Source organism: Neurospora tetraspora (assembly GCF_033439725.1).
Source record: "Neurospora tetraspora strain CBS 560.94 chromosome Unknown B0H65scaffold_4, whole genome shotgun sequence".
Classification (NCBI taxonomy): domain Eukaryota; kingdom Fungi; phylum Ascomycota; class Sordariomycetes; order Sordariales; family Sordariaceae; genus Neurospora; species Neurospora tetraspora.
In genome coordinates this window covers 2612059-2639316 of record NW_026944386.1, presented here as the reverse complement: position 1 = coordinate 2639316, position 27258 = coordinate 2612059, and the positions used below count along the sequence as shown (strand labels likewise).

The following is a 27258-nucleotide window of genomic DNA, read 5'->3' as shown; positions in this document are numbered from 1 at the left end:
AGACTCCCACTTGGTTACCGTTTCCCGTCGCGGGGGTTGATTTATTTTGATGCTATTCGGGACCGATTCGGGATTTATTTTCATCGTCGTCGTCGTCGCCGTCGGGCACCACTCGACTTCGTATAGCAAAATGTCGGATTGATGGGGCCCATCTAAAGATGGAAAGTGTATGGGATCAGTTACCGTTTTCCGTGTTTTAATGTTTTACCCCCGTGAGTCCCGATCCGGAAACAAGGCGTGTTTGCGTGTTAGAACCCGCCGTTGGGCCGTATCGAATCCGGGTTTTCACCGTTCCCCATACGGTATCCACATTCCCGTCCCGGTTCCGTTGGTTCCGCCGGTCTCGGTCCCGTTGGTGATCGGTTTGCCGAGTAAATGTAAAAATACAGGAGTCGGAACGGCGCTGCGACTGCGACAGTGCTTGGGACGGATAACCGTCAACGGACGCACGCTACTGTCGGTACATTGCCTATGCATCTGATAAAAATTTTCCAATGCTGCACATGCTGCATACGGTGCATGTATGATTGATGATGTATAACAACTCACGGGCGGCGCCAAGGTCAGGACAGCCTGTCAGAATCCAGCAAGCAAGCCCGTAAAATCTTTTTGAAACTTGAAACTGGTTGACGTGCGAAAAAGTGAATGACGCAACCTGCACACTTCCGGTGCGTTGGCTGCTGTCTCTGGCTGGCTGGCTGGCCTGGAGAGCCCTGGCTAACTGCTGCCCGGCCGCAGTTTTGACCGCCTTTTTTTTCTAGTTGATGTTATTCCCATCACCATCACCACCTTGCTTTGCTGTAACGCTGTTGGTATTTTGCCAGGGCCGTGTTTGTGTGGGTGTAAGTGTCGATGTAATTCCGTTTTTGTGATTGGGCTAATATTGGAGAGTCGAAAAACAAAACATCTCCAATAGTGGACCGGGCTAATTGAGACGGTTATCGATCAACACTGATGCCCAACATCCGCGGTCCAATCAGCAATTCAACCGGTTCTTCTTCCGCCCTGAGCCCTGTCCTGTCGCTCTGGTACCGTAGCAGTCAGTGCGGAATTGGAGGGAAAGGAGAGAAGAAAATTTTGCACTTGCTTCACGGGAACATCCACCACATCCACCGTCAGGGCCTGTTGGGGTGTTGTTGGGCCCAGCTTCATGAAAAGTCTGGAATTGGCGACGGATGCCCAAGGGTTTGGAACCCGGGAGCTGCATCCGTCTCGCCGTCGCACGCATTTCGGTCGGAGTAACGGTGGGCATCTGGATCCACCATCCGTTAAATTGGCAAGCGAATCCGATGAGAAGGAAAGGGGCCAACTCGACGAATGGGGAGCCACGGGGAGCATCGGAAGGGTCGATCCGCTAAAATAAGGTCAAAGCTTAATTTTGTTGATCTTTGCATTGGGTGTTAACGGTGAGGACGTCAGTGAACGTGTCGTCCGTATCTGGATGCCAGAGAGGACAAAAACGCACATCCCTTGACACATCCCCCTGTGGTCTCTGAGAACTAATCTCGCGTTTATACCGCGTTTTTATATCCCGTTTCGGCTATCTGAGAGCATATCGCCGTTCATCTGATGCTGATGAGACAGCCATCTGAAAATCCGGGGAAAACGGGCACTCACTACAGTGTCCTGAGTGCCAACAGAGCGTCTCGTACATTGCCCGAGTCATGTGCCTGCACAGACCTCTAATTGCCCTTTTCTCGGAGAAGGTTCGCAGATTGTCGTGTCGATCGTTCCAAATCGCCGGGTTATTATCGTTTCTATTCTGGTTTGTTGTCAGAGATCCTCTGTGTTTCCGGTGTTTTTCTAGTGTACACTACAACTACACTACAACAATTCGAGTTTCACATTTTGCTTCCATCTCTCACCGTTTACCTTGAACGTGTGCTTGAGCTCACCGTGGCCGCGACCACCGACCGTTCCCGCGACAGGGCATGGCGGACATACCGTAACGAGCTCGATAAGACAAAAAGGAAACCTTGACCGAAAGAGGAAGGCATTCACGGCGGACAGGCATCGGGGAACGGGGGAGAACAGGATCCCTGGTCCTCGCTTATGCCTTGGATGACAACGCTACTGTGTTAGAAGCATGGAAGGCCCGAAGAAGGGCTCCAGTTTTGCGTTTTGTTACAACGGCGGAATAGCCCCGCGGCCGGGCTTCGACCAGCAGCCTTGTCGCCGCGGCCACCGGCTCTGTTTCCTTTTCCTCAAAAGGAGCCATGGGGAGGGCATCAAACTTCAAACATCTCAGATGGGGCCGGGTCCCCTGCGGACATCTGCGTAATTAGGACCCGAGCACTTGGGAAATGGCGTCCTCACAGACTTTTAAGCGAGCGTTGGCGAACGCTGGCGAGCTTCCTAGCCTGGCAAGTCTGGAATCATCTGCAAGAGCTGGAACGCGTTCGCCTTGCTTTTCATCAGCTGTGTCCGCCGCGGAGAGCTGAGAGAGGTCCCGGAAACCTGGGGTTGATGATGTTTGACATTATCGTATTCGTTCGCCGAGCTTGTGATAACAACTTCCCGACGCCTCCCGTAGGAACTCTATTGGCCTCTGAAACTCCTAACTACTCCGGCTGTGTAGTAGAGGCCTCTAGGCTAGTATTACAGCAGGAAAGGAGAACTGAGGCAGGGAGAATGCGCTGGCGGTGTCGGGCGGTCGGGCGGATAAGTGAGGGAGGCCTTTGGAGCGAGAGTGGGAGAAAAGGGCATGGCTCCCACAAGTATCCGACCGGATTGGTGTCCCCGGAAGCCGTAACGCGAGTGTAGCTCGAGATTAGCGACAGGTCACCGCGCACGCCGCGTGCGAGATCGTTCACCTTGTCCAATCCTCCAGGGCACCTCGCCAGGGCAGCACTGCCGCTGGACAGGTCGGTGCCGAGAAAACAAGACGGCCAGCCGGAGCGACTTCCGGCACTGTGATTTCGCTGCTTTTTTGGCCTCGCTTGATGTTCCCCGGCCGCCGTCCAATTTCAACCGCTCAACGAACAGACCACTCCGGGTACTCTACGCAGTGCCATAAACGACGTCAGTTTGTCGACAGCCAGGTCGACCTGTCACTTGCAACGGCACACAGCAAAGTGTCTATCGATAACAGAAGAAAGGAAGAACGACTCCATAATCAAACGGGTGGCTCAGCTAATGCACCCGCGGGCCACTTCCGGCAAGGGAAAATCTGGGGATGAGCTGTCACTCAGGTCAGCACCTCGCTCAGCACGTGGGGGCGGCCTCACGGTCTGTGGGGGTTTTGATGCTGCAGCTGCTGCTTCTGGGAGCATCTCGAGACCACAGTTGGGGGGCAAGTGGGCGCCGTCGTGACTTTTTCCTATTTGTGACACCATTCCCAAGCCACAATCGAGATATCCCAGCGGCCTGGTAAAGTTGACGCAACACTGGCCATGCCCTATGCGAACTCGAACTGGATGCCTGAATCCAGGTGCCTGGGACACAGCCATAGGCTTCTTGTGTAGGCATCGCTTTCAGGTCGCTATCGTATTCGATTGATTTCATGGACAACGGGGCGCTGCGGGTTGTGATGGATGGTTGGACAGAGACACTCAAACCTGAACTCGAGACCTGAACTCGAGACCTGAGCGTCATTCGTCACATGGCCGACTGGCTGTGCTATGGCAAGCGCTCAATGTCTGTGACTCACTCTGTCCTTCACGAACCTACCATTCGCCTATCTAGTTGAATAAGCGGCCAAGATAACTCGGTAACCTACCGAAGAGAGACTGCATTGGTGCGTCATCAAGCTGGCCCGAAATCTCCCGTTGCGGAAAGCCCTGTTTTGAAACTACCATGAGAATCAAGATATCGACATGTGTGGCCCTCATAAGTGCGCCTTAGCCAGCTCTCATGACGGCCTCGTTGGCAAACGGAGGTACCTAGAGATACTAGAGATACACCACCTGAAGGCGCTTACTGTCCACCGTTATCGTCAACATCTCCCACCTCCGGACCGCTAGTTCTTGTGGTGATACGGAAGGGGTGATAACAATACCGGTAACGTGCCCTCCGGACTTCCTCCAGTAAAATGTCGTCTCCTTTGCACGCGCCTTCTTAGGGGTAGGGTAAGATAAGGCCAGGCTGGTCACAGGTAGAAACGCTGGCGATATCCACTGACCGCCAGACCTAAAGCGCCGGCTTGAAAGCCAAGCGTTGATGCCATGCAAGTTGCATGTCTACCCTTTCCCGCCAGATAAGATGCGGATAATCGCGGAGCACATCACATGTTTTATCATCCACCGTCAACCCCAACGCAGCACGCGGGTCTACCCGAGGACCACAGTTGGAGATACTCCGCGCGAATAAACTTCTGTTGACCATCGACCATGATTGACGGTTGACGTGCCCCCGATCTTCACACCGACGGTTTCACTACTGTCCCAAATGCAAACACCGTCCAAGGTGGCCGGGCCAGTCCAGCTCACCGAGACAGGCCGCTTCTTCCGGAGTCGGCGGGCCCCTTAACGGCGGACACGCCCTTATCAGTCGGAAGGCGCACCGGTGAGCAAACACGCCGGACCGAGACCGGCAGTAGAACGGGACTGGCGATACCAACTGCAAGGCCTCAAACTTTATCATCGGTATCAACACCGCTCCATCAAAGAGATGCACTCCTACACCGTATAGCTTCCCGCTTGTTTATCCAGTCGCTAGCCTGCTACAGGTAAGTAGGGTTTGTTATCTCCGGGTATCCTGCCTGTCTCTTCCATTGGCAGAATCAACATCTCCTTCAACGACCTGGTCACAACTTCAAAAGCCAATCAACGAACACGGAAACCCGTCAACACCGTTGTCGCTACTGAACTAAAAGACTCCGAGACCTCATCAGCGTTGTTTCTATGGTGAAATTGGCGGCACTACCTACCGTTGCTACGTCGTACTCCGGATGCACTTCACACAAGATCGACAGAGGGGATCAGACTCCGGCACTCAAAATGCCGTTTCGCCGCGGAATTACAGTAAAGTCCCCTGAAACTGCATACTCCAGATACTGCATATACCCCAAAAGTTCCCCTCTTAGTGCATAGCCAGGCGCGGTCACAAATCCCTGTCTCCCACCAAAAGCCAGCTCCCCATTCTGCATATACGCCAATTAGTACATAACATTTGGCGGTCCCCCGTGGTGTCTGAATTACATGCAGTTTCAGGGGACTTTACTGTATTCCCGTCCGGCATTACAGCCGCCGTCGCTTACCTAGATCCCTCATCCACTCTCGTTGAGCTTCTCTCCTTTCAGTCTCACGTCTGACCTCGCTGTCTCGGTATTTTGGACCCTGAGAACCTATGAAGAGCACCACAGGCTTGTCGATCTATCTCGCGTGTCAAACCCACAGGACCCTCGACCCTTTCCCCTCAACTTGTACGCGCAATGTGCTCCAATCATCCCCATTTTAGCATGTTAATCCCCCTCGAGCCCCGCTATCCCCCTCCTTCTTTCCGGAGGAGTTGTTCTGGAACAACCAACCAACAACAAACACCAACAACAAAAATCACCGTCTTTAACTCGCACACTTCGCTAGTATCGTATAGTCCCATATCCACTCCGGCAACCAACAAAGTGCTAGACCGACCTCACTCACCGCGGACCAGGCGGCAAAGGGTCTTTTCACACACCTCGGCGAAGTCACTTTCCGCTGACTCACCTTAGCGCGCCAATCCGGCTTTTCGTTGTTCTTCACCTTCTAGACCTTCTCCTTCCCGTTACCTGTCCATAACCTCCTCCACTGCCGCTTATTTGCCGATGGTTCGATACGAGAACTACCTACCAAATCTGTGTTCGAAATCTCCACTTTCGGTCGCCGAGGGGCAAAATATCGGGATCTCATGCTAGCACTTCAAAATATCCCCGAATAGTAGGTAAAGATGGTGCCCGGCCGGAGGGTTGAGGGGATGCCTCAACTGTGGGATGCCCCTTAGCACTTCGTATCGTGGGCTCCTTATCAAAGGAGACGGAATGATGGATGGCAATGCTAAAACACGACGAGTTCATCCGTTTCGTCGCCGCCGTTTGGCGATAGAATCAAAACACAGGTGGGACGGGGCTTACAACACGAGCTGACGAGGCGGTTTATAATGCCTATTTTATGTGATATTACCCGTGAAGAGGGCTTGTTACTTTCGGGACGTGATGCCGAGAAGCAAATCCATCCAATAAGAGGCTACAGTCTTGACACACACTCGCTTCCGGCGGTTGTGATTGGGTGTGAATTTTGAATGTTGTTGAGCTTTCAGTTGTCGTATCTGATGAGGCTTTTCTGTGTTTTCTTTTGGTTGTTAGAATCTGATAATCATTATCAAAGGGTCGAAGGTCAGCCTGGAATGTGAGCTTGGTAGGCCTGGCTGTTATATCTCGAGTCCTGTGAGGAAAAAGATATGGGATTGTGATATATTACCTGACTGTGAAAATCAAAATCAGCCTTGATGGTATTGGAGAAGTCTATCAGCTCCATTATCTGTTAGTTTACTCGCTCGGAAGCCACAGGTTAGGAACATATCGCATCTTGCTCACAACATGTCAACCAAGGTGTGGTGGTGAATTTAAAACGAAAAGCGAAATATTGGACGTCTCTTAAGGCCCTTCACACCGGGTCCAAACGTTTGGAAGCGGATACCCCGATATCTCTTGATTCTTAACACCATTTTCGGAGCCAGAGTTTAGATGCTTACATACGTACGTACCTTCATCAACACTGCAACATTGAAAAGAATATGCCCAAGGTATTGTAGGACGAAGAAAAGAAGTAGCATCCGGCTTTCATTGGCATCGATCGTTCTTTCCTTCTCCAATCATAGGAAGGTCTGACTGGTCCATAGAGCCGCAGTCTGAACGGAGTCTAGACTTCTTTCCTCAAATCTGGGGAAGTGGCTCTCCTGACGATTGATCCTGCAAGCAACCACTTTCTGTGTGTAGGTACTTGGGGCCAACATTATGCCTCTAGAACCTTGGAATCCAATGTCTCTAATTAAAAGGTTGTCATTGAACGGCACAGAAAAAAATATTCTTTTGGGCCACCGGTGTGTCAGCCTAGTCACCGTTTCGCAGTCCTCTCCATGTCCGTCTAGTGCAAACGCATGAATGCCTAACCTCCACAAAACACTCGGTCGGTACTACATGCTTACCTCTACCGTGATTTGTATCAGAACTGACCCATTCGCGCGTGTAGAAGTTCCATTCAGGCATTTGTACATCTACGTACCTCTTGCTCCAATGCCTGATTGTTACGGAGAAGTGACCCGCTTGGTTTTCTCTCTTGCACGGCAACATGAGATCTGAAACAAGATGTTTTCTTCTTCTTTGAAGTTCATGTGAGCGGTAGGAAGGAATGACTTGCATACCCTGAAACCAAGGCTCACATGTATGTCTCCTTACTTCTAGGTAAGGGGAAAACGGTGGTGTTGAATGAAGGTTAGGGCACCTTCGTTCTCACCGTTTGGGGATCTGATAGTGTCGGTTCAGACGGGACCTGGAGGCAACAGCATCGAAAGGGACCTTCTAGAAAGGTAACTCGAACTTCAAACGATCTACAGGTACCAGCAACAAAGGGGTATCAACCGTTAGACCCTCTGCCCGTTTTGAGTCACTCTACTTGTTGTCTTCTATCACGCCACAAGTAATGAACTTTGAGAACCTGGCTTATAGACATACCAGAAGGCTCATATAACCACAATGATGCTATACCATCTGATCCTTACTCATGACTACTCAAGACATGCCCCTCGGCTTCTCCCGAGAGCAAACCAAAAGAAAAGCTCTCAAAGGGTCTAGCTATGTCCCAGTCAGTACGTCATTGACAGCTCAAACCTCCTGCTTCTCTCATGGAAATCCCAGAGTGTCACTCAACGATTGTGTAACAAACTCCAGCTCGATATAGGGGTCTGATCGACAATCGTGGTCATCTAAGACCTCTGAGAACAGCGGGCACATGGCAACTGGCCCTCAGGATTAAATGGCCATGTGAATGTGTTCTCTTTCAAAGGCTTGCTTTGGTGACTTCCCCTTGGTGTCATATGCAACACAGAACAACTGTGAGCACCTATGTCCCAATAATAATAGCTCATGATCATCATTCGTCCTCGCTCCACTCCGGAAAATTCTTTTCTTGATGATTTCCATCCCACGAGGGCCAGCTCTTGATGATGCCAAAGCCGAAGCCGGATGTCCCTTTCGGCTTCCTTCTCAGAATCTTCTGCCCCTTTCGACCGAGATGCATTGCGCACACACACGACATGAATGAAGCCTCTGAGTGTTTCCCTCATATCTACCTACCCATAAGCTTTGACAACCCGGCTTCCCAATAGCAAGCACAGCAAGATCACACAAACAGGCACCCAGAGTCGAAGACAGATAGGTAAGGTAAGCTCCAGTCCTCCAACTCATCTGAATCAAGTCATACGTACAACCAACCAACCAACCCATCACGATCAATGTCTGAAAATACGAGAGACACCAGGGACAGCTTTCCAAAACAACCTAAACAAAAAACATAAAAAAGCTCGACAGTGTAACACGCGGTCTCAGGTCTCAACGGTCAAACCCGTCCGGTGCCAGGTCCCGCGAGACAAATTGATGCACTGTAAATCGAAAAGGGGACGGGCTGACTGACTGTCGTGTGGCGCCGGCAGTGGAAGTTTCCTAGTCAAGTAGGGAAAAAGACAACAGAAAAATGGCTGAGGGGGGTTTGAGGATTTGATTTAACGTGGAGTACATGTATGTATGCTGTCCCATCTAGCGTAGAGAGGCTGTAACTTTTAAGGGCTCATTTCCTTGACCCAGGGCTTCCATAGGGGTGCTGTCAGTAATCAACGTGGATCAAGTTGGAAAGACATGGACTCAGATCAAACCCTCCGGAAACTTTTATGTGGTCTTTGTGTGCGCTAGTAGGTACCTGGCTTCCGAGGGCGGTTAGACTTCCCTGTTGCAAGATCGAATACAGTTGGCGACAAGAGGTCTCGTGAGAGTCGAGAGAACCAATTCCTCCCTCCGTCTTGATGAGGAACATGGCTTTGAGGGTGCTGGAAGCAAAACGGAGGGACTTTGATGTGACCATGCGGATTGGTAAACCGGCGACTGACTGAACGACGCCTTTGGTGGTAAAATACCGGACCGTAAGGAAGAGCCCATCAGGCAGACAAGGTCGATTAATGCCAAGCTCCGTCCTTTTGGGATATAGACGCCGTTTGTGAAAGGGTGTATGCACCGAGTCATGTTAAGCGCCAGCCCGATGCCAACGGAAGTCCTCTTTATATGCCACCGTCCATGACCTTGTCAGCTACATAGCAGCCGTGAGGCACACCTGTTGCCAACGCGAAGCCGAATACAAAGAAGACAAAAAGGAAATGGGAACAATGCAAAAGAAATGTACGACTTCGCGGTGTTGAAAGGGGTAAAAGGAAAAAAAGAATCGATCCACCCAGGGGTCGAACCTGGAACCTCCTGATTCGTAGTCAGACGCTCTGCCATTGAGCCAGCGGACCTTATTGAAATGCATGCCACATTGAACCACTTGTGATTCCAAGCTGGCAACGGGATCCGAGGTTTCTGTAAGCGAGTGGTTACCCCCTCGCCGGCAACCAACATGATAGCATCAAGGCCGTCGGTGGCGAGGGACGCACGGTTGTTATGTACCTGATGCTCAGATTCCATCTTTGAGAACAAAACGCATCTACCAAACATAGACAACCAGCGCCCGATAAACTAGCACGTTGTTGTACCCCCAACCGATGAGGACATGATGAATGACATGACCGAAACGCCCCAACGCCGCCGTAACCCAGTGTAAGCCAAAACCCGAGTGCAGCCACGTGTGCACCCTAGTATTCATCATGCATTATGTGCACACCATACTTGGCTCGCCATCTCCTCTCTTCTAACTCCTGAGAGCTTCCAGTCGGTTCCGCATCTGGTCCATCATAGCTTCGGTATCCTCTTCCTCGGGCTCCTCCTCGGCGTGCTGGGGTTGCTGTGGCAGTTTCTGGCTGGGCTCTGGCACACTAGGCAAGCCGCCCGTCTTCTCCATGCGATCCTTCAATATCTCGCCCAGCACCTTGTCGACCTCGCCCTCGGCTTCGTACTCTTCGTCTTCCAGGTCCACGTCAATGGGCAGCTGCTCGCCCACCATCTCTTCGATAATGCCGGCTTTCATCAGCTCGACGCTGAGCTCCTGCATGGTGCCGGCCAGCTCCGGTAGGCGCACGAGCGTGTTGACGTCCTTCATGATCTTGACGCTGGCGCGGATGCTGCCCTCGATCTTGCGCAGGGCGAAGGCCTCGTTGACCTGCATTTGCACGCTGTTGAGCTGGGCCTTGCTCGTGATCAGGCGAGCGGTCGTCTTGCGGGCGCGGATCAGCTCGCGGGCGAAGTCGCGCACTTCCTTCTCGGCCTGTTTACGTTGGGCGGGGTTCTTCTGTGCTCGTCGGTCGGCGGCCAGGATAAGGTTCTTGGTCTTGGTCTCTACTTGCTTGACCTGGGCGATGTCGCGATCGATCTTGCGCATGTTGGAGCGGAGTAGGGTGTTACATTTGCGCATCTGGATAGCAAACACGGGGTATCAGTGATTGACGTCCTTTCTTCAGGACACCTTCGTATCGTCAAGGTGGTGCTAACCTGTGCCTGGGGATCGGGCGGCGCGAAGAAGGACCTGAGTGTTTGCATCTTGGCGGCTGTCGGAGTAGAAGCCGAATTAGCTGTTTCTCGTGCTTCCCCGATGATGTGGTGTAGGTACAATTGAATGATCCCCTACTCAAAGAGTCGATAACATGGATGATGGTTTCTAGGTTGCTGATGGTGGCACACGGCGAAGGTGCCGTATGGTGATGAGGACTTGGAGTTGGTGATAGAGGCGTGTTGTGCCTGGAACTGCAGGTTACGTCCTGACGTCGTGGACAACGGCCGGGGGGGTTGATGCCAGCGCCTAGCGGGCATGTGAGGCCGCGTGAGCCTCATGGTCTGGCTGCCCGCTCTTTCTGCTGGACCTGTGGCTTGAAGCTGCCCCTGGAGGCGGGGGATCAGGAGGTCCCACTCGGGGCCTACCGCCCGCCAAGCTTGCCCTGGATTGCCTGGTAGGTGGCCTGCAGCGCTTCCTTGGCCCGCTATCCGCCCCGCGATGATGCTGCGGTGTCTGAATTTGCTTGTGGGAATAACCTCAAACACTGCAGGACAATGGAAGTCTACCTTTGTGATGTTATCCAGATACGAAATCACCATGTCTTGCCATCAAAGCCACATCTTGTACGACTGGTAGATAACACAGGGTAGTCGATGTTGCTGTGTTGCTTTGACCTCGGCCCCACCATATGCGAACCACAACCACATGGCTACCTCTATAGCCAAGGGCCTAGAAGGCAGTTGCATACCAGATACACAAGGCTCAGGATACATAGGTAGGTATGCTCGTTCGATTGCTCGTCTGTTGGCGCTTCCAGTTGGTGTGAGAAGGATCTGTTGTTTGCCTTGTGGGATTCTAGATTCTAGAAAGCTCCCAAGATTTCGTCTCCTATTTGGGACCATCGTCAGTTCTCCACTTGGAGGCCAGGGAGGAGCACAGCTGGAGCTGTTGGAGCAGTTGGAGCAACAGCTGCAAGTGATGGAGCGTGGAAGCTCAGCCCTGCGTCAAGGCCCCGCGCGCCCGCCCGGGAATCTTCAGGCTTCTTACGAATTCCACCGTCACCCATTGGAGACCGAAGGGACGACAAGGCAGGTGATTGCTAAATTGCTGCAGCCTCACAGCCAACCCACCTCTTCCTGCATCCTCTCTTTCCAGCTTTTTGTCCTCGACTACAATTCATTCTACTTTTGACGACGACTCTAGTTGTGACATAGCCGTTTTCAATACTACCACTACCAATACCACTCTAAGCGCTTTACATCTAGGAGCTAGCTAGCTACCCCTCCCCAACAACACCTTCGCACAAACACAACCTCAACACCCTTTCACACTTACACAACTATCATTACAATGGCTTCCAATACCGTGACACCTGAGGGTGAGTACCTGATTTCGATCCCCCGTGATCCTGATTTGGGCATGTTGGAGGCTGGCTGGCTGGCTGGCCTCGACTACCCCTCTCGAGATCGCATCGCATGTCTCTACCATGAGTTGCGGTTCCTGTCGCATTGTACATACGCAAGTTGCTGACAATGGATTCCAATCCTACAGTTCGCTGGGCCCAGCGCTCTTCTGCTACCGACCCCGAGAGCAACTTCATCTACCTCACCATTAGCGTTCCCGACGTCCCTACTGAAAACCTCAAGCTCGACCTCAAGCCCACTGGTCTCGTCTTCACCGGCCACTCCGACACCCTCAAGAAGACCTACCATGTCGAGCTCGAGTTCTACGCCGAGATTGACCCTGCTGCGAGCAAGATCCACCACACTGCCCGTGATGTCGAGATGAAGCTTCGCAAGAAGGAGCTCGATGCTTCCCACTGGCCCCGTCTCCTCAAGGAGCCTAAGAAGGTCCACTTCCTCAAGACCGACTTCGACAAGTGGGTTGATGAGGACGAGCAGCACGAGGCCGCTGAGGACGACTTTAGCAACTTTGGCGGTATGGGTGAGTACTAGTTCTTTAACCCTTTCCCCCCACCCGCTTGTGATTTGACTCTGCGCCGTCTGCGCCACTGGTCGCATGTCCCCCGAACCAAAAACCCCTCCCCCAATCCTTGCTCATTTCAAAACTAAATATATTGCGAACCTGCAGGAGGAATGCCAGGTATGGGCGGCATGGGTGGTATGGACGGTGGTATGGGTGGTATGGGTGGTATGGGTGGCATGGGTACGTACACTCCCAGCTGAACGGGGAGGGACATATGGCATCGACCATACCCGAGACAACGCGGACACCTCCAAGAGTCATATCTCCAAGAGTCATCTAGCGGCTGTGTTCTCTCCTAGTGATCCTTGGCCAATATGCTAACTCGAATCTACACAGGTGACTTCGGCGGTATCGACTTCTCCAAGCTCGGCGGCGCTGGTATGCCCGGCGGTGACGACGATGAGGAGGACTCCGACGACGATGACATGCCTCCTCTCGAGGGCGAGGGTGAGGCTGGTAAGGTCGAGGAGGTCAAGGAGACTGTCGACACGTCAAAGGAGGCTGCGTAAATACTCAAAAAGCAATAGGCATACCCAAGCCCCGGGGTGGGCTTTAATGTTTAGATCTGGGCATTGGGAATAACGACAGGATTTACTTACACATACCCTCTCATTCCCCGATGCTTCAGGGGCGGAATCTTAACGCCGGATGATTAACTGGAACGGGTTTTATGGAGTACTTTGATTTCGGTATCTAGCAGGATCTTACAGCGAATGGAATCATGCTCATTCTTTTCTAGGCAACCTTCGATCCCGAATTTGCAATATGTGCGTGACAATTGCGGGCTTGTATCTTCCCCATGGACAGAGACTTGCGTCTACCCCTTGTCGCCGAAAGTCTGGTTATTATCGTCGGTCTCAGCTCGGTGTGTCCCTTCTCGCATCATCCTTTCCGTTTTTGCGGCGCTTCTGCGAAGCAGGTCTTGGGAAATCGATGGAAGCTAAGGAGGTACATACTACTTGGTTGGCTCTCTTTCAAGTCGAATGTCCACCCATCGCCATCGGTTCGTTCTTACTCCTTCACCATTACCGGAAACGGGATGCAGTGCGTTCAAGTGAGGCTGCGGACCCATCGCATTGGTACCCTATCGTCGTTCGCATTTCAGAAGCAGCACGACGGGAGTATCGCATACCGATATTGCGATGTCTTGCTCTCAACAAGATCAGTGGCTTATTCCCCGGTCGAGGGCATGACCTCCAGTCAGATTCGGGTTCTTTGGATCAGTCCTACGGCGAGTGTCTCTCAAATGGGAGGTTTCATCTGCCTCCTCTGCCTCCTCCCATCGCTGATGTTGCTTCTTTACCGGCGATGAGGTACGTCGACATTGCTACCATGGCGCCCCGGTGTCGTGCCGCTCGATGTCCAGTGTTGATGCTCCGGCGGCCAACACAGCTGCTGTTCCCTCGTCTTGGAAGTCGTTCTAACACTTTGCCGCCAGGATCCTCAATTGTTACACTGATCTAGCCCCTTTTGAAGTGACTTTCTGAGTCTCTTCATCTTTCGTCACCTTATCTCCACACTCCTCAACGCTCCTAGATCTAGCGTCTGTGATGCCAAGCTCTAGCGTCTGTGATGCCAAGCTGAGATGACCATCTAGTATGAGTTGGGATCGGGATGGGATTGATCATAAGGAAAGTCGCTGAGGAACATCAAACATCATGATCCAGACCCACAGAAAGCCATCTGTTCCAGATACTCAGACGAAAACCGCCACTGTAGGGTGGAGGCGGTGGGTGGTGGTAGTGTTTACTTTCGTGTTGCTACTGTGCTTGCTGCTGGTTTCGCATCTCGCTTCTTACTAAACTCGCGCCTATTCCTTTTGTATTCCAGTTTGTCTCGGACAAACCTGCGGCACTTGTGCTTGAGATCCAGCAGCTTTGCGGCACGTACAAGGCATACGTGTATAGAGGCCTCCTCGTATAAGAGAAGCAACAAACTACCTGGGAAACTAGTCGTTTTCCTCAACGTCAGTTCATTCTTACTGGGATCTTCAACATACACCCAATCCTCGGCAATTTGGGAAGCACAGCACCTAAAAATAACTGACTGTTCTTGAGATAAAGGAGCATAAGTTGCAACAAGTTCTTAATCCGAACCTAAGTCAACAAACGGAAAGAAGAGGTGATAATCTGAGGAACGGGACTGCATCACCGAGAACGAACACAAGGTCAGTCGAGCATCTTCTATAAGTTATCAAATTTCTGGTTTCACTCTTTTCAAACATTCCCGTGAAGCGTTGTGAAGTGCTCAAAGAGCTTAGTGTTGCTGTTCAGAAGAGACTCTTGTCATTGGACACTTAGAACGCACGAACGAGAGTCACCACATTTTCCACTTGCCTTTGTTGAGATCCTATCTGCCAATATTGGTGTCAGGTGTCTCACTTACTCCTGACAACCTCGTATACGACTTTCTATATATTTCCTATCCCCTGTTGCTGTAGTTTCTTTGTTCTTCCCGTTCTTGTCATTCTCACAATAATCATAAGTCACACACTGTCCAATCATCGCCAAGTCACTTACACCAGTTCACAGACCTAGGCGCTGGTTTAAGAAGTGAAGCCACACCCATCAACAAGTTACAACCTTCAACTCCAAGTGTCAACAACAAGTCACTCGATCCTCAGTCCTGTCATCTCCAAGACAAAACCAACAACACTCCAAGCCCAACATCCTAAAGCGGCTCGAACAATCCATACAACCACACCAACAACATCCACCCAATCCCAAAATGGCCTCCACCTCCTCCTCCCGACGCAGCTCATCCTCCTCCAACTTCAGCACCACCACCACCAGCAGAAGCGGTTCACATTTCTCCCACTACTCACACTCACACCATTCTTCGACGCCATCGCCATACTCCAGCGCCGCCTCCAGCTTCGCAGGTATAGGCCCCACCATCACCATCAATACCACCTCCAGCGCGGCCAGCAGCCGTTCTTCCTCCTCCGCACCGTCGCCTTCATCAGCATCAGGCCCCTATACAGCTAGCGAGGCGGCGAGGGATGCCCAGATGGGAGCGTCGATTTTGGCTTGGCCGGCGGATGAGGTGTGGGTTGCTCCTAAGATTTGATTTGCTTTGGAAGGGGTAAAAGGTTAAAGGGGAGGGAGGTGTACGGTTCAGGTTGGGGAAATGGCTGGGAAAAGGGAGCTTGGTCATTGTTTTGGAAGACGGTGTTCATGGCAACGAAAAGGGACATGGGAACGGAAACGGGAAAGGGAATTACACGGTTACATGGTAGATATATAAAGAGGATTACTTGGGCATGGCGAATGATTCGGATACTTGACAGTGCCTGCTAGAAAGGTTACCAGTAGTCATTACCACGTCTGTTTCGCCAAGGGTGCTTTCGAGAATGGCTCAACGGACCGTCATACATAGTCAGTTGTATGCAATTGAGCCGAGTAAGCGCGACCCGCCAAACAGGTGGTTATTCCATCTCATAGTACTAAGAGCCTCTCAAGCTTGCCCTGAGCTAATGGAGTTGAAGTGGTTCTGAAGGCCATTGATACAGGTAGGCCAGACGGGTAACCGGAGTATTACTATAGCGAAAGAAAGGAAGAGAAGATGAGTGTAGTACGGAAAGTCAATGCACTTCACCTCCACAGTGTATTATATTCCCCCAACTTAACGATCGATGGCCATGAACGACAAACCATCGAGGGACTTCCTCAACACCTGTCGTAGACCTCCAAGCACATTTATCATCGACATTCCCTAAGAACCCTCAAATGACGAGTGACTGTACCAGCCCGTTTGACCCCCATAGACTCTACCACTTTGCAGCCTTGAGATGAAGATGACCGGAAGCGAGAGTGATTCAGGCGTAAGTCAGGTTATTGTGCTCTATACCCTAAACTTATTCACGAACGGAATTGCGAGTTACGCACCCGCTGACAGTACGACCAAGATGAACCGGCTATTGTCGTAGAGACACAATAGGATCAACACCCGCCCAACCTTTACTGTATCCATCTACAAGTACTTAATTCCAGCCTCGCGCTCATTCATAGGGCAACCCGGTCTTCATACGAAAACAGACCCAAGTAAAACAAATTAAGCGCGCACTTCCTCCCACCACCACCCTGAGACCCCCAACTCCTCTCCACCACACTACCACCACCACTACCACTACACCCACCCACCCACAAACAAATCAAGATGTGTACCAAACACTTCATCGACTCCTACTGCACCTCCTGCGACGAGCTCGTGCAAGGCCGATCGACAGAAAGTCCGTGCAAGCCAAAATACAGAGGAGAGCACCTGGGCCACTGCGCGGGAGGCATCGAGACCAAAACCGTTACGGAAGCCGTGGTATGCAAGAACTGCGAGAGGAAGCAGAGGAGGATGGAGAAGAAGAAGAAGGACAAGGACAAGGGAAAGGGAAAGGAGAAGAAGCAGAAATGTGGTTGTGGTTCTGCTGCTGTTGAGCTCGCGAGTGTGAATGAGGAGGAACAACCGCTTACTGAATCTTGAGGAGACGGCGGGAAGGGGCATATGATTCACGACAGGCACGTGGAGCATTGTTTATGTTGGTGGGAGAGAATTTGGGGCATGATGACATTAACTTCCTCCTTTTCCTGCCCGGAAGCGCTCGAGGATCCTCGATCCAGGCTGCTCCAGCTGTTTGAGCTTTCTCCTATCTTTTGATGCCCAATTTACCCTCCGCAGATAGCTCTCTGCTGCTAAAATACACAAAGGCAATGCTCTTCGCACGCTAGAATCATGTGACTTGCGATGTACAACACGCCACTGTGATATTGCTTCCGCTTCGCTGGCATATATGCCATTTACGCCCCAACAGCTCAGTAGCAAAGGCGAGCTACTTGTGTGAAGAGACATCTATCGCCTTGGGCTACCGAGCGAGGAATACGGAACGCTTAAAAGGTGACCAATGGGTGATGGCAGCACCAAATAGTGGCCTTTTGCCCTTTCGCAGACGCGTCCTGCCGTTATCCATCTCCCATCAAAGGGACCGTAAACGACATGTGCGAGGTGGTAGGTCGCGGCGAACGGGTCGCAGATCATACAACGTTCCCGTAAGAGTAGTGGAGAGGCGGTAATTGAAGGTCGTCGTGAGTCTGGGAAGAAATTGCACCAAGCTGTTGACCTAAGCTGAAAACCCTGCCCGTACCCGAAAAAACAGTAAAACAATCATAAGACTATCCGAAATCCGTCAAACGAAATCGTCCCTGAAGCTGGTATTCGCTCTCATCGACTGTTGCTGGTCCTCATGCACACCCTTCGTTCAGAGAATCTCATCCTCCATGGGAGCATCGCCACCGGTAGCAGCGGCCGGCGCGGCTCCGTTGGCGTTATCAGTGTTGCCACCCTCGAAGTAGTCAGCCATCTCGGAATCCAACTCCTCGACAGTCTTCTTGGCAGGGCGCGCGTTACGAGGGCGACGGGGGCCCTTCTTGTTGCCAGGCTTGGCAGCAGCAGCACCCTTGGGGGCGTTGGCAGCATGCTTGACAGTGGCGGCAGACTTGGGCTGGGCCTTGGGCTGCGTGATACGCTGAGTCAAGCTCTTGGGCTGAGGGATCAACTCAGCATTGGAAACGACGACCTCGACCTGTGGGAACGTTAGAAAACCCGGAAATTGAAAGTCTATGGGATGGAAAACGAGCGTACCTTGACCGGGCGGTTGTCGATCAGGAGACCGTTAAGAGCGTTGTACGCCTTGGTAGCACCATCGGCGTGGTGGAAGGTGATATGAGCAATACCGCGGCTAGCGCCTCCGGGCCCATACGAAAGTTCCACCCTCTTGACCTGTCCAATAGCTTGCTGGAAGTATTCCTATCACAAGGGTAATTCGTGGTTAGCGTCGTGCGCGAGTTTCAGTGTGGTCGTGTCCGTAACGGTTCGGTTTCAAATCGGTCAAAGCTAGGGCATGATCTCGAGCCGGCCCGAAACCAGGATAGCCAGAGCATCGTGCGTAATCTCCGGGTCAGCAGCACCAGCAACTGGCAGGTGAGCCTAATATCTAACATTCACTGGAGCCATCCATACGATCCGATGCGTCCGGGCTCACAACCCGTAAAGCGATGGAACGTGTGAAGGGATCCAGTTATGCCAGACAATCCAAGCGTGTTCCAGTTGATGTGATGCCGTCCTCTCGTAGAATTTCCCAACAACCACGGTGCTAAGCCCCAGTTCCCCGGGGTTGCAAATCCCCTGACGGACCGAAAACCCACAGAAATCGTCCAGCCAGGACGTGAGAAGCAGAGCCTCAAACATTGCTCACTGCGTGGCGCGCTGGGGTGCAGAAATCGTCTTTGAGGTGACCAGCCAAGAAGAGATAACCCATGACCACCAGCTAGGCTCGCATACAATATTTGTCTGCCGGACCCTGCACAGCTTGCTCATTTCCGAACCAGAGGCGCTTGCCAGCCACCATAATGATAAGGAGGAAGAGCGCGATGGGGATCTGCTCAACTCACAACATGACGGCATGTATTTACACACGTCAGGGAGGAGCAATCAACGGCAGTCTTGATGGCCTAGTGCCGAGTTGCAATAAACGACCGTCCCGACCGCCCAGTGGAGAAAACGACGCCGATTGGATACGCCACGGAAGAGGAATGTCGATAAAAGTCCGAAGGCTAAATGGCCTCATCGGTAATAACATACCTTGATCTGGCCTTCGGAAACGTCCTTGGGCTACGACGGAAGTTAGCGGTCAAGGATGCTACACAGGGGGGGAGCTGGAGGACGCGACTCACCAGGTTGATGACAATAATCTTGCTCTCGCCGGTCAAACCAGCACTCTTGGCGGGCGCCGGCTTGGCAGCGTTGCGAGCGGGCTTTGTGTTCTTTTGGACACCGCCAGCGGGGGCAGCATTGGCGGGCTTACCGCCGGCCGAGCGGCGGCCTCCACGGCCGCGGGCGGTAGACTTGCCGCGGCGCTGGGTGGAGAGGATCTCGTCGAGAGACTGGTCGAGCTTTCCGGACATTGTGGCGGCGGGGTTGCTTTAAAGTGAATTAAAAGTGGTGAGAAAGACGAGACGCGTGGTCAAGGTGGCTTCAGAAATTAGGAAGCGCGAGGCGACTCAAATGCGCAGTAGAGCTGGCGAAGGTCGCGTTGGGCAGATGAACGGTAGGGAGGTCAGGTTACGACTTGCTGGTAGCGCAAGGTCGCGTGAAGTCGAGACGGAGTAAAGGGTCGCGCTGCAACGGAGATGGTGCAGCGACTCTGATCTGATGATCGACTCGAATGGCAAGTGGAGATGGACGTGTGGTCAGGCTGGCGAAGTTGGATGCAGTCCTGCGAGCAATGAAATGAATATGGGTCTGAGCGGATGGGATTTATCGGCGACAGACTTTGGCGGTGATGGTGGGTTGTGATGGGAAATAGGTGGTGTTGTTTGGGTGATAAAGTGGTGAATGGATAAAAGAGGTGAACGAGGGGGAGAGGAGGGAGCAGAAACCGGTGTCCGCCCCAGAATTTGAGGGAGACCGACGGGGACGGGGCCACGGCCTGCGCTTTCGTCAAGGCTTGGCAGGCTGAGCAGGCTCCCGCCCAACACGGCCACAACGCGCCTGTACCGTACCAGAACACTCCCAACGTGATCCTTGCACTGGCCACCCCACCGCTTTGGCTTCGCTCAGAAGGGGAAAGAACAGTCAGGGCCAATCACAGCCTTGTGGCAATCGCGTTGTGGCCGATACCTAGCACTCATCAGCACGCTAATCTGTTTGGCGCGGGGGGCTAGACCCGCTGTTCTGCCACTCCTGACGCAGCTGGGCTGTTACCTATGGTACCGGTACCTCTACCTGCAATGGACGCCAGACTTCAGAGACGTGTCACCACTTTCAGGACCCGTTCATTCCAGTGCGGCTCAAATGGGACGGGAGCTTTGTGTCGGTGTTTCCATGGTTCATATTCCACCACACCACAAGCTCTTGCTTCAGGGACGTTTGCAATTGAGCTCTTTCACAAGCGGAAACAAAGGACGATCCCTTTGCGCATAACGAAATAACATACCAAATTATTAAGGTAGCCAGTCATGCTACCCCGAGCGTGTGGCGGTTTCTGCTGACTGGTGACATGATACACCATGATCCGAACAAGAACTGAAATGCAGTGCTATGGTCTGCTCCTGCGCACTGGACCAACCATGGGGTATCAACCAACTTTGGCCCATTCAATCCTCCCGGGCCCGAGACCTCGTAGCTTTCCTGCTTTGTCCCTGTATTCCTTTTGTGTGTTCCGGGGTTCCCTTCCCTTGCATATCGGTTGCGCCCCGGGCCTGCTCTGTCCTGCTCTCCCCTCAGTAGGAGGGAGTGTTGTAGGCTGTCTGTCTCCCGTCCTTTTTGGCCTCGCCCCAACCAAGTGTCGCATAAGCGGTATCGTGCGCGTTTGTGAAATCTAGCCTCCCTTTTCGCATCGTACAGTTTTGCGGATGCTGTGTCCTATTTCGCCTTGGCCGGGGCTGCTGCCACCTTCGCTGCCTTCTTCTCCTTGACAACATCGGTTTCGAGATCTTCGGCGTTGGTTTCGAGGAAGTGGTGAAGAACAATAAGAACCATGGCCGAGCATCCGAGGACGATGGCGAGACGGTAAAGTTCGGCGTCGGAAATCATTGTGTCGTTGGCGCAGAGAAAGTCGGTATCGGGTGTTCGTTCGGTGCTGTACAGGTGGCTGTAGACTTGTTGCGATTCGCAGCGCTTGGAGGGGAGTGCAAGTGGGTCTTGAGGACGCTGTTCTGCTGCTTAAGAAGCTGTCAATATGCTGATTGTTAGGTGGCCGGACAGAGAAAATAAAATGCCATGCTGACTTTTTCTTGCTGATGCCAATTGCACTACCTGTGCTGTACCGGGCGGACTGCGACTTGGAAGGTGATGATGTCGGTTGTTATGGACAGCTTTCCACCTTGAGGGCCGCGACGCAACGCCAGATGTATCGGTACATCTCCATCCGTCATTTACAGGAGGACCCGATCAAGTCACGTGGACAGACCCAAGCTGAAGGACCTCATCCTTGCATGACCGGCTGCGCTGCCCGGGCCAACGTCAGGGCTTCTGTGGGCGGATTCCCCAGCGCTTTAAACCCCGGGCGGCGTCCAGTGGGGCCCATTTGGTTAGAGTTGTTTCAACCCACCCACTCGAGTTGCCTCCAACTCTTCAAAGAGTTGATCGAGATCCCCGCCTTCGTCTGCAAATCTTTTGAAGGTCGCTGCGACAACACGCTCTAATCACGCCCTACGCGTCTGCCACCACCCACGCTGCGACAGCGACTCGATACACATCCGTGATCCATTAATTTGCGCATCACGACACACACAAACTCGACTCTCCGGTTCCCGATCGCGATATTTGCCCACCATGCCTCCCAAGAAGCAGGATCCCAAGGCCGCCGGCAAGAAGCCTGCCAAGGCTGTCGAAGACAAGACCTTCGGCATGAAGAACAAGAAGGGTTCCGCCGCCCAGAAGCAGATTGCCGCCCTGCAGGCCTCGATGAAGAACGGCGGAAGCGCTGAGCAGAAGCGCAAGGAGGCCGAGAAGGCGGCGCGTGAGCGCGAGAAGAAGGCCGCTGAGGATGCCAAGAGGGAGGCCGATCTGCTTCTCAACAAGCCCGCCCAGATCCAAAAGGTTCCCTTTGGTGTCGACCCCAAGACCGTCGTCTGCATTTTCTTCAAGAAGGGCAACTGCGAAAAAGGCAAGAAGTGCAAGTTCTCCCACGACCTGGAGCAGGAGCGCAAGGTCGAGAAGAGGAATCTGTACCAGGATACACGAGCAGAGGAAGACGACAAGAAGAAGCAGGAGACTTCGGCAGACTGGGACGAAGAAAAGCTGCGTTCCGTCGTTCTGTCAAAGAAGGGCAACCAGCGCACCACCACAGACAAGGTGTGCAAGTTCTTTATTGAAGCGATTGAGGAGGGCAAGTACGGTTGGTTCTGGATTTGCCCGAATGGAGGAGACAAGTGCATGTATAAGCATGCTCTTCCGCCTGGGTAAGTTAAGGTTCTGCACTTCGGGTTTTACGCGCAACTAACACCATCTTTGTAGGTTCGTTCTCAAGACCAAGGAGCAAAGGGCGGCCGAGAAGGCTCTGTTGGACAAGTCGCCTCTCAGGACCCTTACGCTCGAGGAGTTCCTCGAGTCCGAGAGGCACAAGCTTACCGGCACCCTGACCCCCGTAACACCCGAGAGCTTCGCCAAGTGGAAGAAGGAGCGTCTCGACAAGAAGGCCGCCGAGGAGGCCGCAAGGAAGGCCAAGGAAGCGACTGGTCGTGCCCTGTTCGAAAGTGGCAACTGGAGAATGGAGGCCGATATCGACTCCGATGACGAGGGGGACGACGACGCCTGGAACTTGGAGAAGCTGCGGAAGGAGACCGAGGCCCTCCAAATCAAGAAGGAGGAGGAACGCTTGTCAGCTCTCCACGGCGTTCCTATCACACTCGGCGAAGCGAAGGACGTCACAGAACTCAGCGAGCCAGCGCTTGGTACATGAGAGCGTATCAGCACAGGAGGAGAAAATACCAGCGCCGCCGCTTGAAAAAGTTTGAGCCCGTCCGAGAGTTCGGCACTTACTTGCGGCAGGGATCTGGCGCCAAGTTGACGAAGAAGCTGTTCGAGTTGCTCGAGGCAGCTCACTCAGAAGTTATCCGACATCTATATCACGATATATACACGAAGCTTCGAGGAGTGAAGCCGAGTTTGTTCGCACCTCCACAAAGGAGCAGTGACAAGAATGTCGTCAGGTTTTGGTTTGGAAGCTCTGGTCATGAACTAGTCTAGCTCACACACATAATCATAGGCATGCCCGGGTCCAGCATTTCGTTCCCTAATTCTTGCGTGTCTCGCGTGCTTAGTCGCCTTCGCCACCGCCGCTCCTTTTATGAACAGAGACGGACACAGGAGACTATGAGGAAATGGGTACATCAAGACATGTCAGTTGTTCTCAACTTCGGTTCATCAAGTCGTCCCTCCCACCTGCACTCCCCGTGGCCCAACTTGTTTGTTGGTGGCTCGCGGTTAACGGCCTTCCCATTCGGATCTGGTTCAGTGTAAAGGGATTGCAGCACATAAATGAGGACATCGAGACACTGGCCTTGTGGGCCAAGTTGGAGATACACGCATGGCTAGCAACCAAGTTGCAGGAATACGGTGTGGCCGTTCGTAACAACACTTACCACGATGCCTACAGCGATGACGGGGGAAGACAGAATTAACACTAGACACATCCAAACGTGGACATTGTCTTCAATGTCCGAGCATAGAGCAGGAACTTGTTGTCGATGACTTGCCTCTTAGACGACATCACTATGCTATATGATGCTTGGGGTATTTAACTATACATATCTCGCATGGGTTGCCATTTAAGTAGATACAGGGACGGTTCAACAATACCTTTGTTTTGTTGACCACTAGTAGCCTCTCAACCAATGATGGGCGAACCTTTGACAACTTCTTATACTGTTCAAGTAGCAACCGTAAATCATTCATCGTCGCCGAAACTGGTAGTTTCTGAAAACTCCTGAAATCCAATCTTTATTAGTGCATGAATAAGACTTCTATGATATTCATTCTAGCGAAAGCATCTGCAAGAAGCTGTTTCCTCATGAATCTATATTTCACAGTCGAGGAAGTTACGAGTCCTCGGTAATTGCTACTACGCACAGACCACTGTCTGAGCCGTGCGATTAGAAGTAGTAGTTTCATTACCAACATCACGTCCAGTCGCGTCAGTCCCTCATCAACCCACACCCTCTCCTATAAACTCTAGGAAGCCGGCATTAGTTTGCCAAACCAGCCGTCTGTCAATCAACGATACTTAATATCCGCTGGGTGCTCTTTCAATTCCCAGACAGCGGATCTTCAAGTAACATATCACTTCATATCATTAATTTTAGCGGTCAAAAAGGTGTGTGAGATATCCTCACTTGTGGCAGAGGATGCGACTAACCAGGCCCCAGGCTCACCTTGCTGGATGGCGACGATTTTTATTCCCATTTCACTCTAAACTTGAACTTGTTTCACCACGAACTTGACCTAGGGCAAGGCGGAAAGGATGCCTTACGACCCGGATCTCTACCCGGATGAAGACCCTATCGACAACTTCAATTATGATCCTAAGGACGATTATGATGAGCTGGGCGATGACTATGATCCGGATCTAGATCCGAACCATCAAGGGGATTATGACGAGGATGTGGATGAGTTCTACGACGCAGAAGGCGTGGAGGATGAACCACCACTACAAGCGCCCGCCGATGTTCCCCAGCACCCGAGGCGAGCGACGCTCTCGCCTTTGAAGCCTTCAAGATCTGAGCGGCATGCAACGCCAACATCGGCATCTGTCCGCGATGGAACACCAAGGTCGGTCCGGGTCGCCGTTGTGCTCCCGGCAACTGTAAAGAAGGAAGCCTACATCAGCGTCCCAGATGTTGCATCAGACGAGGAGGAGGAAGATACACTGGTTGGCAATATTGTGACATCGGACCTTATGCCTCCCACTCCGAAGAGGCGGAAAATCACAGAGCGGTCATCAACGAAACCTTCCCCCGCTGCTGCTGCAGCCAACTATGTGCCGCCGAAGGTGCAACCACCACCGTTTCCAGTACCAGATATCCCAGCACCAGCACCCCTGGTCAATCCACCAAAGAAACGAGGACGGCCGGTTGGATGGAGGCCTGGCTTGTCCTATGCCGCCATGCGAGGAAATCCCGTGCCTCCCCCTAGACCCAAAGTTCCGAAACCACCCAAAGCGCCAGGCGAGGTCAAGCGCAGAGGTCGTCCACCCAAGAAGCCCCATGAGTTGCCCAGAGAAATCTTCTCCAAGCTGACACCGAGGTACATCCGCTTCCTGTGTGAATGGGAGGGATGCCCGGCTGAGCTGCACAACTTTGAAACTCTACGGAAACACGTTTTGATCGTACACGGAGATTACAAACAACCTCGTCAACATCATCCAGGTTTAGCAAAAGAGCAACAAGAGCCCAAGACTTGCAAATGGGCTTCCTGCCAGAGCAAGCGTCTCCAATCCAAGCTTCCACCACTCGCCCTACCAACCAAAACCCACTTCGAAGCCCACGTCGACGAATGTCACCTGATACCCTTCCTCTGGCACGTCGGCGACGGCCCCCGCAACACCAGCATAGAGTCTCCCCTCTCCGAGAAGCCCCTAACCATAACATCAGCCCTCCCACCACCACCATCATCGTCATCCATCACCTCTCACCACGCCGACACCACCACCACCAAGACACCCGTCATCGTCAAACTCCAACCCCTACCGCCCTACCTCTTCGACGCCTCCGGCAACCAAGTAACCCCCTCCGTCCGGGACCAGCTCTACGAAAACGACGACGACAAACGCCGTCGACGCGCGCGCCTGGAGCGGGTACATTTTCTCAGGGACGAAAACGCCGCGCCGGAGCCGGTTTACACGCAGGCCGAGCGGGACGCGATGGAGGCGAGCTTGGCGGCCAAGAAGAAGAAGCAGGACGAGTTTTGGGAGTATTACGATAAGGTGATGGGACCCGTGGTGGAGGTGACGGTGCCTGCGGACCCGGATGCGGACCCGGAGAATCCTTCTGGAAACCCCGGCAAGGAGGTTAAGAGGAAGATGTTGAGTTGTGGGTGGGATCCGACATGGAGGGGGTTGTATCAGGATTGAGCTTTGAGCGGGAGGACGAAAGGGATGAGGGATGAGGGATGGAGGAGGGGGGGTGGACGTGGTTCTGGTTGCGTTTGTGTTGTTGGGGTGGAAAGTGGTGGAAAAGGCACAGAGGCGTATTGGTTGTATACTTATACCTACTCACCTTCTTTATATAACAAGCGATATTCAAGTAAAAGGCTTGAAACGTCCGTATCACACATGCTACAGCTTTGTGAGTTTCTTAGCACCGTTTTCACCTTGATGCTTCACGATAGGTCATTAAGGACATTGAAACACCTCAGACAACTAGAAAAAAAGCATCATTATAATGCTTTGTGTATAAAGCATGTACGGACGCTGTGTGAAAAGTAACGCTGGTTGTAATAACATAATAAAAAAAAAAAAAATTACTTACTACGCTGGGAAACCGCTTGATGAAAACCCAGATGCCCGCTTGGGATAGATATGCTCGCTGTGGGTTAGTATATTCGCTAAGGTTCGCTGAGGATAAATATATTCGCTATGGATAGGGACCTACGCTATGGTGAACTCACCATGGGAGAGTGCCCAGGACTTGCCCGGACAGCTCTCTCATAGCTCGAAAAGATGGCCTCGAGCAGGAATCGAACGGGTGACCTTTTTGATTCTTGGGGCCAACGTGGGAGCGACTGAGCCACTAGACCATAACAGAACATTGGTACCCACTTGACCTAGACACCAAGCCTATAAAGGCAACTCCGAATTTTATCTTCGCTGCAAAATTGCCCAGCATGTGGCCAGTCCGAAGTACCTTCAACATTCAGGATTTCGCAACGCTCCAACTTTTTGCATTTTTTTTTCTCATCGAGGAAAGCACCAGAAAGAGAAAATCATCAAGACGCGTACGTAGTGTTGGGTATTTGTTTTTGCAATTCAGCACGCTCCAAAAGGGGGCTTTTTGGGTGCCTCACTACATTCTTGGTTGCAGAGCGAAAAGGCTGGAGACTGTCAAAGTCAGTGGGTGAACGGTAGGTGACAGCAGGCTGAGGCAACTTGACAACCGAATTAGGCAGGTATTTGGTT

The 27258-nt window shown here is 52.4% G+C and overlaps 10 protein-coding genes and 1 non-coding gene across 11 annotated transcripts; 7 read left to right on the top strand and 4 right to left on the bottom strand.

Annotated features, from left to right (window-relative positions):
* Positions 1–9405: 9405 nt before the first annotated feature.
* B0H65DRAFT_t241 lies at positions 9406–9477 on the bottom strand. The gene has a single exon. It is a non-coding gene; the product is annotated as a tRNA-Arg (tRNA).
* Positions 9478–9772: 295 nt separating this feature from the next.
* On the bottom strand, positions 9773–10983 carry B0H65DRAFT_197218 (Snf7-domain-containing protein). The gene is made up of 2 exons (XM_062821737.1): positions 10607–10983; positions 9773–10529 (listed from the first exon to the last, which is right to left on the bottom strand). Exons 1-2 carry the CDS (start codon positions 10652–10654, stop codon positions 9870–9872), a joined length of 708 nt encoding a protein of 235 aa, XP_062681789.1. The 5' UTR covers positions 10655–10983; the 3' UTR covers positions 9773–9869.
* An 895-nt stretch (positions 10984–11878) lies between these two features.
* B0H65DRAFT_197138 (HSP20-like chaperone) lies at positions 11879–13230 on the top strand. The gene is made up of 3 exons (XM_062821736.1): positions 11879–11985; positions 12159–12551; positions 12930–13230. The coding sequence occupies exons 1-3, from the start codon at positions 11958–11960 to the stop codon at positions 13100–13102; spliced, it is 594 nt and encodes a 197-aa protein (XP_062681788.1). The 5' UTR covers positions 11879–11957; the 3' UTR covers positions 13103–13230.
* B0H65DRAFT_197674 (uncharacterized protein) lies at positions 13190–14458 on the top strand. Its single transcript, XM_062821740.1, has one exon. It carries the CDS (start codon positions 13359–13361, stop codon positions 14055–14057), a length of 699 nt encoding a protein of 232 aa, XP_062681787.1. The 5' UTR covers positions 13190–13358; the 3' UTR covers positions 14058–14458.
* Positions 14459–15320: 862 nt separating this feature from the next.
* Positions 15321–15662, top strand: B0H65DRAFT_548906 (uncharacterized protein; the record flags this gene model as incomplete). The annotated part of the gene is made up of 1 exon (XM_062829615.1): positions 15321–15662. One exon carries the CDS (start codon positions 15321–15323, stop codon positions 15660–15662), a length of 342 nt encoding a protein of 113 aa, XP_062681786.1.
* Positions 15663–16751: 1089 nt separating this feature from the next.
* Positions 16752–17069, top strand: B0H65DRAFT_548905 (uncharacterized protein; the record flags this gene model as incomplete). Its single annotated transcript, XM_062829614.1, has 1 exon — positions 16752–17069. The coding sequence occupies one exon, from the start codon at positions 16752–16754 to the stop codon at positions 17067–17069; it is 318 nt and encodes a 105-aa protein (XP_062681785.1).
* Positions 17070–17841: 772 nt separating this feature from the next.
* Positions 17842–19546, bottom strand: B0H65DRAFT_508931 (uncharacterized protein; the record flags this gene model as incomplete). The annotated part of the gene is made up of 4 exons (XM_062828270.1): positions 17842–18165; positions 18225–18389; positions 19224–19253; positions 19316–19546. 4 exons carry the CDS (start codon positions 19544–19546, stop codon positions 17842–17844), a joined length of 750 nt encoding a protein of 249 aa, XP_062681784.1.
* Positions 19547–21005: 1459 nt separating this feature from the next.
* Positions 21006–21588, bottom strand: B0H65DRAFT_588839 (Oligosaccaryltransferase-domain-containing protein; the record flags this gene model as incomplete). Its single annotated transcript, XM_062831013.1, has 2 exons — positions 21410–21588; positions 21006–21260 (listed from the first exon to the last, which is right to left on the bottom strand). The coding sequence occupies exons 1-2, from the start codon at positions 21515–21517 to the stop codon at positions 21006–21008; spliced, it is 363 nt and encodes a 120-aa protein (XP_062681783.1). The 5' UTR covers positions 21518–21588.
* A 35-nt stretch (positions 21589–21623) lies between these two features.
* On the top strand, positions 21624–23200 carry B0H65DRAFT_196962 (uncharacterized protein). The gene is made up of 2 exons (XM_062821734.1): positions 21624–22546; positions 22602–23200. Exons 1-2 carry the CDS (start codon positions 21918–21920, stop codon positions 23044–23046), a joined length of 1074 nt encoding a protein of 357 aa, XP_062681782.1. The 5' UTR covers positions 21624–21917; the 3' UTR covers positions 23047–23200.
* An 84-nt stretch (positions 23201–23284) lies between these two features.
* Positions 23285–23813, top strand: B0H65DRAFT_196973 (uncharacterized protein). The gene has a single exon (XM_062821735.1). The coding sequence runs from the start codon at positions 23468–23470 to the stop codon at positions 23765–23767; it is 300 nt and encodes a 99-aa protein (XP_062681781.1). The 5' UTR covers positions 23285–23467; the 3' UTR covers positions 23768–23813.
* Positions 23814–24410: 597 nt separating this feature from the next.
* On the top strand, positions 24411–26392 carry B0H65DRAFT_196960 (uncharacterized protein). Its single transcript, XM_062821733.1, has 2 exons — positions 24411–24459; positions 24512–26392. The coding sequence occupies exon 2, from the start codon at positions 24607–24609 to the stop codon at positions 26212–26214; it is 1608 nt and encodes a 535-aa protein (XP_062681780.1). The 5' UTR covers positions 24411–24459; positions 24512–24606; the 3' UTR covers positions 26215–26392.
* The last annotated feature ends 866 nt before the right edge of the window (positions 26393–27258 follow it).

Bases quoted from the DNA above. Each gene is read 5' to 3' on its own strand.
- B0H65DRAFT_197218 (XM_062821737.1), bottom strand. From the start codon at position 10,654: ATGCAAACACTCAGGTCCTTCTTCGCGCCGCCCGATCCCCAGGCACAG. The intron at 10,530-10,606 runs GTTAGCACCACC...TTTGCTATCCAG, and splicing joins CGCCCGATCCCCAGGCACAG to ATGCGCAAATGTAACACCCT.
- B0H65DRAFT_197138 (XM_062821736.1), top strand. From the start codon at position 11,958: ATGGCTTCCAATACCGTGACACCTGAGG. The intron at 11,986-12,158 runs GTGAGTACCTGA...CCAATCCTACAG, and splicing joins CAATACCGTGACACCTGAGG to TTCGCTGGGCCCAGCGCTCT. The intron at 12,552-12,929 runs GTGAGTACTAGT...GAATCTACACAG, and splicing joins TAGCAACTTTGGCGGTATGG to GTGACTTCGGCGGTATCGAC.
- B0H65DRAFT_197674 (XM_062821740.1), top strand. From the start codon at position 13,359: ATGTGCGTGACAATTGCGGGCTTGTATCTTCCCCATGGACAGAGACTT.
- B0H65DRAFT_196962 (XM_062821734.1), top strand. From the start codon at position 21,918: ATGCCTCCCAAGAAGCAGGATCCCAAGGCCGCCGGCAAGAAGCCTGCC. The intron at 22,547-22,601 runs GTAAGTTAAGGT...CCATCTTTGTAG, and splicing joins AAGCATGCTCTTCCGCCTGG to GTTCGTTCTCAAGACCAAGG.
- B0H65DRAFT_196973 (XM_062821735.1), top strand. From the start codon at position 23,468: ATGGGTACATCAAGACATGTCAGTTGTTCTCAACTTCGGTTCATCAAG.
- B0H65DRAFT_196960 (XM_062821733.1), top strand. From the start codon at position 24,607: ATGCCTTACGACCCGGATCTCTACCCGGATGAAGACCCTATCGACAAC.